Genomic DNA, 11,512 nt, shown 5'->3' with positions numbered 1-11,512 from the left:
GTGTGTGTGTGTGTGTGTGTGTGTGTGTGTGTGTGTGTGTGTGTGTGTGTGTGTGTGTGTGTGTGCATGTGTCTACGCTACAATTATTTACTTCTTATGGAGTTCATCCAACTATTTATTGTAAAATTTAGTGGATCATTCGTTGAATGAGTCTCGCTAATATATGCTCATGTCCACGGTAAACTCAAAATAACGTGCAAGCTAACAGCCAGTGCAATCGGGTAATATCTTGAAACAATCAGCTTGTCGCGGGAATAAATTCTCATGGTGTTGTGCCATGGTTTTCTTAGCGTGATTCACAAGCGATGGCTGTAATCGAGTTTGATAGAAATTATAACGAGGTACCTATACCTTTTCCATGGCGTCAGCGTTGGTAAATCATGACACGTTGAGTAGTGTTGTATATCTTTGCTCGTTCTGGCCAATATTCAGTAGATAAGCTTTGGAAAATGGTCGCATGCGTCCCAATCCATGTGATTCTGGCATCGTCCTAGATGAATATCCGTTCATGAATATCTAGCCACACTGGCCACACAGAAACGTCGAGTATAGATCAATTCCATGTTATTTACGAGTAAAGATTTACTCGTGCCACAGGAGACATCCGACGTTTTCGTTAGTTCCGTATACGCTAGTCCGAGCCACCGTCTTCGCAGTTGAAGTGAAACAGTTACTGTACGGACTCGTAACAATAGTACAATTTAAAGTTAAAAGTTGACGTGCACTTAATCACGCCAACGGATGTTCGCCGGTGTAGCGCGAAATTCCTGACTTGCGAAATACATGATATATAGGATGCGTATGCCAGAGTTTGATGATTTAATACGCATCCTATATCATGTATTTCGCACACGTCAGGAATTTCGCGCGACACCGGCCTTGAAATTGTGACGTCACAGTTATTGTTGCCAAATCGACTCTCGCACCCAAAATCAGCCGGCAAAGACATTGATCTGTCGTAATAAATATATACGCGCGTCGTGCCCGCCTTTATATAGAGGTATTGAATTCACTATCTCTGGCAAACATGCCTATGGCACTACATTATGGTCTACATTCTGCACGCGGTTCAATAAGCCATTCCGCTGCTTATTCCGCGCTGATTCCACGAAGCTGATTCCACGCGCACGTCGTGCTGTCGCCCGGCTGCACTTTGGACGTAGAAAGAATATTACATTGGCAGTCAACGGCGACCGACGTCGCAGCGCCATTTGCCCATACATTAGCATAGCTGGGAATCGTGGCGCGATGCTGTGAGTGAAGTGAAGCATGTAGATAGGATTTTACCATGCACACGTGCTGTCAGCCTGCCCGGCTCCAGTTTGCATGCACGTATAAGAACGGCCGAAGATTATTATCTTGGCAGTCAACGGCGACCGACGTCGCAGCGCTATTTGCCCATACATTAGCATAGCTGGGAATCGTGGCGCGATGCTGCGAGTGAAGTGAAGCATGGAGATCAGATTTTACAATGCACGCGTGCTGTTAGCCTGCCGGCTCCAGTTTGAACGTATAAGAACGGCCGAAGAATATTATCTTGGCAGTCAACGGCGACCGACGTCGCAGCGCCATTTGCCCATACATTAGCATAGCTGGGAATCGTGTCGCGATGCTCAGAGCGAAGTGAAGCATGTAGATCAGATTTTACCATGCACACGGTCCAGTGTCCGCGGAAAGTACTTGCCATATATACCAGATTGAGTGGGCAATCCTCTTAATTATTGTATTAATTTTTGTTTGTATTCGGTAGTAGGCCTATTGTGTCGTCTGCCTGGTGTGAGCTGTTAGCACTGAAAATATTTTGTCGCGTGTGCGCGGGCTGGCACGTAGCTAGCTGTGCCAATGCCACTATAATTATTAAAAGTAGGATCAATGTAAATATATAGACGGCACCTGTATGTTGGATTGAGCGTGAACCACTTTGCGATATTGCAGCGCAACGTCATCTAGTGTTGTATGTTAGGGACATAGGATTCATGTAGGCCTACGTATCCAATATCACTTGAAGTCGGCAGTCATTAATACTTGCTTGTAATCGTCGCCGAATTCCGTTTCATTCAATGCGATAAATAATTTGTAAGGCAGCAGGCTTACTTAAATTTTTATTATGCATACATGTCCGTCAATTCTAATAAAAAATGACGGACATAGCAGTAAGCGGTTTAGGTTTTAAAATACCCAAATCGAATTTAGAACGGTTAATCATTGCCTCCATTCCTTTATCGAAAGACTTTTCTTCTCAATTAATGCATATACATGTACGAGAAATACAAAGAGGCGAAAACCTTCTTATAAAGTATTATGGGACTAGAAAATATATTCATTAAGTAAATACATTTTTTAAAGTAAACGTGTTTTGTATTCTCTGAGATATATTATATATAATTGGGAAACTACTAGTACATTTGCATACCAATTAGACTAATCTGAAGTATTCACGCAAACGTCCTATTCACTTCTTCAATTACGGATAAATAACACTATAGGGTACATTTGCAAAGGTCTGTTTATGGAATAAATTGAAAAAAAAACTATATAACAAATTATGAATTTGAATTTAGAAGAAATACTATATTTCTCTTTATCAGAATATATAACACTTTTTAAATGTGCGGATAATAATAATTTGTCGCGCGCGATATTTCCTTACTTCACTACAAAAGCTTTGGATACTAACCAACACGACAATTCATCAATCTTAACTAGAGCATCACGGAGTACTGTGTGAGTTATATACTATTTTACTGAGGAGACCTACTGCCTCTTACCTGACGTTAGGTAAATGGCTTAGGTTACCAAGAATATGACCAGCGGATAAAACCAATAGTGTCGATAGATGAACATCGTACATATATTATCAAGAGCGTATAACGAAGGCGTTCTCTAAAGAAGTCCCGTCTAAAGGCCCGTCTAAAGGGTCGAAAGGGTCTAAAGGTCCCTTAGGGTCCCTATAAAGAAACTAAAAAGACATTTAAACCCCTTTAAAAGGAAGTGCCCCATAAAGGACCTTTAAAACCCCTTAAAGGACCTAAGGGTCTAAAGGGTCTAAAGGGTCTAAAGGGTCTAAAGGGTCTAAGCGTCTAAAGGGTATAAGAAAGGCCCGTCTAAAGAAGATCCTTCTTTATACGCTCTTGATATTATATAATATTTATATCAGTGTGCAGCGTGTACCTGATGATTCTATACTTCTTCCGATCATATTTGTTGGGTCCGCGAATGAGATACATTCGCCATTAATTCAATACTAAAATGATTACATAAACGACAATAAATAAAATGTCACATTGTCTAGTTATCTGGTATAGTTTTACGATGACGACTTCATGTAGATGCCATGATTAAAACAACGAATTTTAATTGATGATGAAATTACTTAATTTGACCTCGCGCATTAGCCACGAACCGATCTCGTGATTCCTCAGTAAGCTAGTAATCACCCGTATTCCAAACCACATGCATATTGAGATTTGGGCATCATGAATCCATCAACAGTAATCTCTATACATATAAATAATGTTGGAGGCGTGTACTACTAGCAAATATTTTCTCGAGATCAATATATTGGCTTAAACTTTGAATTAATTGTTATCTAACTACTGTGTTAATTTGGACGATTTCTACAGCTATTGTATGATCAGTGAGAACATTATCACATTTATTACTAATACAGACTTTCTATCAAGTTCTTTATCCACTAAAATGATATGCATTCTGTGTGTCCATATACACAATAAATACCAACGCATTCGTAAATTCATTGAGCACAAATCATCTCCGCGACGGCTACTATACGGCATACATGAGTTTTTATTTTAAATAAACCGCTGCATGTATGTATGCGCTATATTTACAGTGTACACAAGCTATTATTATACGTTTTAAAATGCATGTATCATAACACTATTCAAGAGTGACGGCTGGCAATTTCTAGGTATGTGCTGGCTCTCACACTATTAGCCCGCGTCGAGTGGTACTGATACTATATGTCAAAATGCTGTTAGAGTTATACAAGTGCCGAATGTCAATAAATTTAATTGCTATATATAACGCTATGGAATCTAATAACATATATATCTATACAAGTATAGACTTTGACAAGATATGTGAACATCTATAATAATGAAAAGCATCCAGATTATAGGCAAACATGTATTAGGATTTTAATATCAGTTCACAGCCAGCCGCGTGAAGATTTGCACGTATAGGCCTACACGCGTGGACGACTTAACTAGCTTTTACAGTACAGGACTACAAATAGAAGGGAAAGGGTAATCCGTAGGTAGTTCGGACACTTCTTTCGACCTGGTATGGGGAGGAGGTCCTAGAGCCCTTCTCTCTAATACCAAATACAGGAGATGGACTTCTCCACTACTGACATTCCATAATAAGCTGCGGGAGAGCGAAAGCTGGTGGCACGACCGCGCTATACTCCCCCGCAGAAACTATAATATCTGTCACACTGTGACTGCCAGCCCGAATCCGGAAAACCAAATCCGAATCCGAAGCCGCAGTCCTTAATCGTTCGAGCTCAATTTCCGGGAACTGCTCAGTATGGCTTTGTTCTCGTCTCTCAGGTCGCCGTTCTCCTCACGAAGTTGCTCATTCTCAAGGCTCAGCCTCTCGATGGTCTGCAAGCAGCGGGTTATATTCAAAACATTACGCTACCACACAGGTGAATCATTTCAGCAGTCGTACTAAACTAAGAAAAACCTTATCAATCAGTAATGGTTATTTTGAGAAATTACATTGCCAGCTGCTAAATTGCCATTGCGAGAAACAACATATTGCGTTAGCTCAAGTATTCTTGTATAAAAAAATGAAACAAATTAATTCTCTTTTTTTTGGCAATACATAACAAACGATGTTTTTGTGGTAACAAACTCTGCGCTTACCCCATCGGTGACTGATTGATTTAAATTATTACTGATTACTGAACTGACTACTTACTACCAGTCTGACACTTTACTAATTTTCTTACGCTTCTATACGCATCTCTATACTTCTATATTAGCGGAACCGATAGTTTGCGATAGATTTGTGACAAGAAAATTGCTAACTGCAAATTTACTAACATGCTACCACGCGTAGGTGTACTACTACCCCAGTTAGCATAGAGCGATTCCATACGATATTGTCACACTGCTGGTACTAAGACCACTTATGCCACGGTTGAGCCAAGAATGGTTCTACAGTCCTGTCACGGCTGCTGAAACATACCGTGGTCAGTGTGGTGATCTTATACTCCAGTTCTGCAACTCTCTGCTCTCCCACCTGCAATCTGCTGCTCAGCTCCCTATTCGATTCTCTCTCTTGCTCCAACAGTGGACTACACTACAATAACACAGCACGAATGTATTTTGTTCTCACTAACGCATACCAATTATATCACTTATTGCTATGAATTTACTTTTTAGATGGCGACCTCGGGCATAACACAAAAAATATACCAATATTAGTACTGATGTATCCTTCTTAACACTTAACAGACAGGGTCATAGATTGTTAGCAATGAATGACACAATTACAGACGCACGCACACACACAAACGCACGCACGCACACACACGATCGCACGAGCGCACGCACACACATAAATACATAAAATAATCTATAAAATATTTTATTCTAAACACAATTATATAGTACATAGTTGAATAAATTGACCAAATTTTATTACAATTATTATAATAATAATAATAATAATAATAATAATAATAATAATAATAATATTAATATTAAGGGAAAGAATGAAGGAAGAAAAGTGATACGATAGATGAATATATAGATACATAGATATATGGGAACGTGGGATGGAGACAGAGAGAAAGAGAGAGAGAGAAAGAGAGAGAAAGATCGATAGAGATAGAAAGAAAGAGAAAGAGAGAGAGAGAGAGAGAGAGAGAGAGAGAGAGAGAAGAGAGAGAGAGAGATGAGAGATGAGAGAGAGAGAGAGAGAGAAAGAGAGAGCGAGAAAGAGAGACAGAGACAGAGAAAGAGAGAGATAGAGAAAGGGTTAGAGAGAGAGAGAGAGAGAGAGAGAGAGAGAGAGAGAGAGAGATAGATAGAGATAGAAAGAGAGAGAAAGAGAGAGAGAGAGAGAGAGAGAGAGAAAGAAAGCGAGAGCGAGTGCGCGAGAGAGAGATACTATACAAAGAATTGGGCGATATAATGATTACCTCTGATGCATCATTGTTCTCCGGGTGCGAAATCGCAGTGTCTTCCTCTCCGGCGAGCAGAGGCGTTTTCTTCGGTGAGATCGGCAGACAGGCGCTGAGACTGGATACCGAGTCCGACTCTCGGTTGTCTTCACAGTCCGCTTCTAAATCGGAGGGACTTAAACCATAAACCATGAAGACAATAAAGTCAAGATAACGAGGCAACGACGGCATAATATATATATATATATATCAAGAGCTAATAATACCTATAATCAAGAGCTAATAATACCAAGAGCTAATAATAGGTATTATTAGCTCTTGATATATATATATATATAAATTATAGATAGATCTATATTATACATGCGTGATGATACTTTGCTGTATATCTGATCTAACCGGCCCGGGATTTACGAGTTAGAGACCTATGCTCGTCACTGTGTGGCACACAGTATATATTTTATTGCGTTGGTTTTTTTAGTCCATTTTCCTCCAATCATTTTTCAATTCTGGTATTCATTTTCGTGATTGTATTGTTTCAATCCACGTTGGAACATTAGGAATGACACGTTATGTTGGCATATCTCTAGTTTTTACGCGCAATCGTGCGACATGCAATCGCCAACAGATTGACAATACGGCCAGTAATATTATGGGATACCACTCTGTCTTCATCTCGCTCTCCTTTTCTCCATTTCTCGTTTTCCTCTCCTTATTCTCTAGCTCATTTGCTTTCTTTTCCTCTCGTTCACACTCACATATACGCACACTAATTCTTCTCCACTTCCTTTCTCTTTATTGCCTCCTATTTTACTTTCCCGTCTTTCATTTTTCTTCATGATGTGGTTTGCACATTCCCTCTTTTTTTCTGATTCTCCATTTTTTGGACTTTTGTCACCTTTCTTTGCCCTTTCCCTTACATCGGACCCTTTCTTCTTTGCCTCACTTTATTATTTTCTCTGATCTCAATTCTTTATTTCTCACATTGCAACTTCCCCCGGTTCCCCTGTTTTCTTCAATATTTGCTAGATACTACGTAACACAATTAACATCGTTCTTCCTCGTTAAATGTTGTGGCAAGTCGAGCATATTGAACTAATAGGTAATGTAACTACGACTCATTGTTGCCTCGGGCTGAAAATAAGGCTATAGGTACAAGAAATCAACACCACTCCAACTCTATTAAACTCCAACTCTATTAATTCCGTCATATATATATATATATATATATATATATATATATATAATCTGCATAGACAGTGGCCATGTAACAAATAAGAACGCAATTACGAACTGCACATTAGAGCTCTAAGAGCTGTGGAAATATACTGTGATCATTGCGTTAGATTCAGGATCGTTTCGGACACCGCGGTCGGGAAATATGAACGTACCTTTTACCGCCTCTCCTCAGATAGAGCGTACCATGACAGGCGTTCTGCAATGCGAGATAATCGACGTTAACCGTTTTACCGTTATCAACTATTTTACCGTTTCACATTTCCACTATACTTTCAACACACCGAACAACCGTCGCAGAACGACTTTGATCTCGCGTATGGTGTTGAATAAGTTTATTCTACACACAGCTAAACTGAATCGATTTACGAATTGATGATGCGACTGATACTCGTTGCAGTGCTATCGCAAGTATCACTTACAATTGAAAAAAAGACAACTAAAGGAATTCATAAACGTGAGAAAATAATTTATTCCTGGTCAACGAGCGTAAAAGCAGGTAAACGCTTGCAGCGGGGAGTCGCTGGATACACCGACGTCATAACTCAACCTTTCTACTAACCCTTCATATTCCCACCCGTACGAAATAAGACGTTTGATGACTATTGTGGTTACATACGCTGGGTCCATATTGCCACTAGCTCCCATGGGACGTTCACGCGCACGGATGTTTGTCATCAGGAAAATCAATAGAGTTTGCAGCCGAGCGATTCTAATGGCACCGCAAAGCTTTGTGCACGGGCTGGGGTTAACCATGACTAACTATGAATACATATTTATTACGTAATTATTATTATTATTATTATTATTATTATTATAATATTATTATTATTACGTGACTTGAAAATCACGGCTAATTTTATGGCCGTTATGAAAAACAACTTATAAGAAGCTTTAATCGCCCATGACAATATAATAGCGTTGTAGCTGCTGCTGCTGTTGTTGTTGTTGTTGTTGTTGTTGTTGTTGTTGTTGTTGTTGTTGTTGTTGTTGTCGTTGTCGTTGTCGTCGTCGTCGTCGTTTTTGCTGTTGTCACCACTGCCACTGCTTCCGCTGCAGCTGCTTCTGTTGCTAGCTGTTGCAACTGCGGCTGCTAATGCTGCCTATACTCGTGACGCGGGTTGTGTTTACTAACATGAGGATTATCATAACACATGATTGATATTGCTAAATGTACCGCATTCTATTCAGCATTGTTGCGCGCCACTCACCTCGACGAATTCATCCTCAACAACCTCTCGCCCATGACTTCCGGCCCGCTTGACTTCCTCTCGTCTGCTCTCAGTCACATCCGTTTCGTCATCACCTGTACTCTTTCGACGTACAATTTGAAACATAGATTACCGGATGATCCTACATTATGGTGGCCGAGATGGCTACGGATATTTTTATTATTTATTTATAATTCATTTTCATTTCAAATTCATTTCCATTCGAAATTCATTTTCATTCCAAAATCATTTTCATTCCAAATGCCCATATGACTACACAGCCCATATGATCTAAAACATTATCTCGCTAACGGGCAGCATCGCAGCAGAGCACACATAGATCACTGCTGATAATATGACAGCCGCGCTCGTAGAAAACTCGTTTCCCTACGTTATATATATAGAACGAGTTGATGACACAAAACATGATCGTGCTTTCGCACGAGTCCGGCGTGGAAATGCATTAGCATTAACAAGAATTCTACAGAATCTTCGACCATAAATAACCAGGATTTTGTGATGGTTTCGCTATTATATTACATATATCGTTATTACGCCATATATACACATTATCACGGTCGATTGCCTGGGTACATATATATATAGAGCCAACGATATTTGGATTTGTACATAGATGGGGTGGAACGGGTTATCCTATTTCAATATTTATATTTTCTGGGTTTACATTGTGGTAGCAGCATTACCTTGAAAAGTATGATTACCTGGATATAGATTGAGGGTGTTCTTGGTACATAATGAAGAAAAAGAAAGAGAAGAAGAAGAACAAGAGGAGGGCAGGAGGAGAGGAGGAGAGGAGGAGAAGGAGAAGGAGTAGGAGGGGAATGAGGAGGAGAAGAACAAGAAGAAGAAGAAGAAGAAGAAGAAGAAGAAGAAGAAGAAGAAGAAGAAGAAGAAGAAGAAGAAGAAGAAGAAGAAGAGGAAGAGGAAGAGGAAGAGGAAGAGGAAGAGGAAGAGGAAGAGGAAGAGGAAGAGGAAGAGGAAGAGGAAGAGGAAGAGGAAGAGGAAGAAGAAGAAGAAGAAGAAGAAGAAGAAGAAGAAGAAGAAGAAGAAGAAGAAGAAGATTAACTGGGTAAGCATTGACGCTGCAAGGTTATCTTGGTACACTGGGACGATTATCTACGTACAGATTGCTACGTACAGAGCAATCTAGGCGTAAGTATCATCAACGCAGTGAGCAGGGCGCCAGCGCGATACAATAATGTAACCCAACAATAGTAGGCTTAGTAAAATGTAAACCTACAAAATGTGCAGGTACAAGAGTAGGGTTACATTTGTAGGCTTACAAATGTAACCCTACTCTTGCTGGGTTACATTATTGTATCTAGGCGACAGCGCGTGAGCACTCACCTCTCCTGTCGACTTCAGGTACACCAGTCCGCTGCTTTTGCGCCTGTCTCGCATCCTCCGCTTGTCCTTGCGCGGGTTCCCCTTGCCGGCACGTCCGCGCTTGTCCTTGGCACGGGCCGAGCGGGCCGGCGACTCGCGGGGCACGTGTCCGTCCGTCGTCTGCGAACACGAACACGAGCACGACGGAACGTCGGCAGTGTCGTCCGCGACACCGCGACCGCCGTTGCGCACACGGCCATGCATGCGTACGAGGCTCTTCGATAGCGGTAGGTTCTCGAGCGAGTCGTTGTTCTCCTTCTCCTCGAGGTAGTCCTCGTATTCCGGATCCTCTACGGAGCTGGGCGCCATGACTGCCGATGACTCATTCACTCGCCTTGCGGCAGCAGCAGCAGCAGCAACAGCAGCAGCAGCTGAGCTCGCTTGCACCCGCACACGAGCGCGCGCGCACACACACACACAGCTATCGGTTCCGACGCGCACAGCGATGTTGCGATCAATACCAGACCGCCGTGACGAGAACGGCGGACGAAATACGAATGTCTACGGTTTTCCAAAGCCACAAATGCGACAATCGCACGTTAGTAAGCCAGCCTGAACATCGCGGCTACGCTGCGTTGAACACCGTTCGAGGCGACGTACGTGGTGCTACTAGATACAACGCGGCCCCGCTGTGCGGGCGTCGACCACGTACGGTCATCGTAATCACAAATAGAATGACATCATCGGTCTTGCTCGCCGTTTCGCTGTCGCTTGCAAACGGGGTTCTAAAGGGATGTATTTTACGCGAGTGCTTACGCACAAACGGCGCACCGCCAGGGGTCGCTGCGTGAACCGCTACACACGTGCGCGACAATATAATAGTTATTGATGTCTGTATTTCACAATCTTGTGCAATTATGATAACATAGCAATGTGCTAGCTTGAAAGTAGTCTACATGAATGATAGCAGTATTATTTAATACAGCTAGGAATTATACGCAAGGGCATATAATATAGAACGTATTCATAAGTATTGACGAAATTTATATGACAAATGTCTATCCCAATGTGTAAATTTCATAATAATGACCTTATTTTCCTCGAATTTCTCTATACTGTAGGATATAGTATGGTCCGTCTATGTCAACGTAAGCTCGGTTTCCGCGAACACAAAATGTTAGTTGGTAGATATACATTTAAAGTAGAGAAACCATATTCACGAATAGTATGATATTATGAAAATCGTCTGTCCCAACGTTTCGCTCAAACGAATCATCCCAAATTTCTCTAAAATCTACGTGCGCGCATGTTAAACATTTACCAATCGAAATCCACGCAAGCACATACGTAAGCACGCACCCACGCTCACACACACGCGCACGCATTATAAGTGAACGCACACACACATAGTGTCATGGACGCTGAAATATTTTGACATAAAACGGCCAATCACCGTGCGGTAAGACACCGTGAATCATTGTTTGCATGTATCGAACGTTCACGTCGATAGTGTAGCGGATACACACACACACGCACGCACGCACGCACGCACGCACGCACG

At 41.5% G+C, this 11,512-nt stretch overlaps 1 protein-coding gene across 1 annotated transcript; it reads right to left on the bottom strand.

Annotated features, from left to right (window-relative positions):
* Positions 1 to 3,298: 3,298 nt before the first annotated feature.
* Positions 3,299 to 10,658, bottom strand: LOC106813051. The gene is made up of 6 exons (XM_014817099.1): positions 9,973 to 10,658; positions 8,605 to 8,706; positions 7,549 to 7,592; positions 6,176 to 6,332; positions 5,218 to 5,331; positions 3,299 to 4,628 (listed from the first exon to the last, which is right to left on the bottom strand). Exons 1-6 carry the CDS (start codon positions 10,318 to 10,320, stop codon positions 4,515 to 4,517), a joined length of 879 nt encoding a protein of 292 aa, XP_014672585.1. The 5' UTR covers positions 10,321 to 10,658; the 3' UTR covers positions 3,299 to 4,514.
* Between the last annotated feature and the right edge of the window lie 854 nt (positions 10,659 to 11,512).

This window comes from Priapulus caudatus, unplaced genomic scaffold, assembly GCF_000485595.1.
Source record: "Priapulus caudatus unplaced genomic scaffold, Priapulus_caudatus-5.0.1 Scaffold22, whole genome shotgun sequence".
NCBI classification, from domain to species: Eukaryota; Metazoa; Priapulida; class Priapulimorpha; order Priapulimorphida; family Priapulidae; genus Priapulus; species Priapulus caudatus.
Note: the sequence above shows the minus strand (reverse complement) of the source record. Positions and strands in the feature narration are given on the sequence as shown.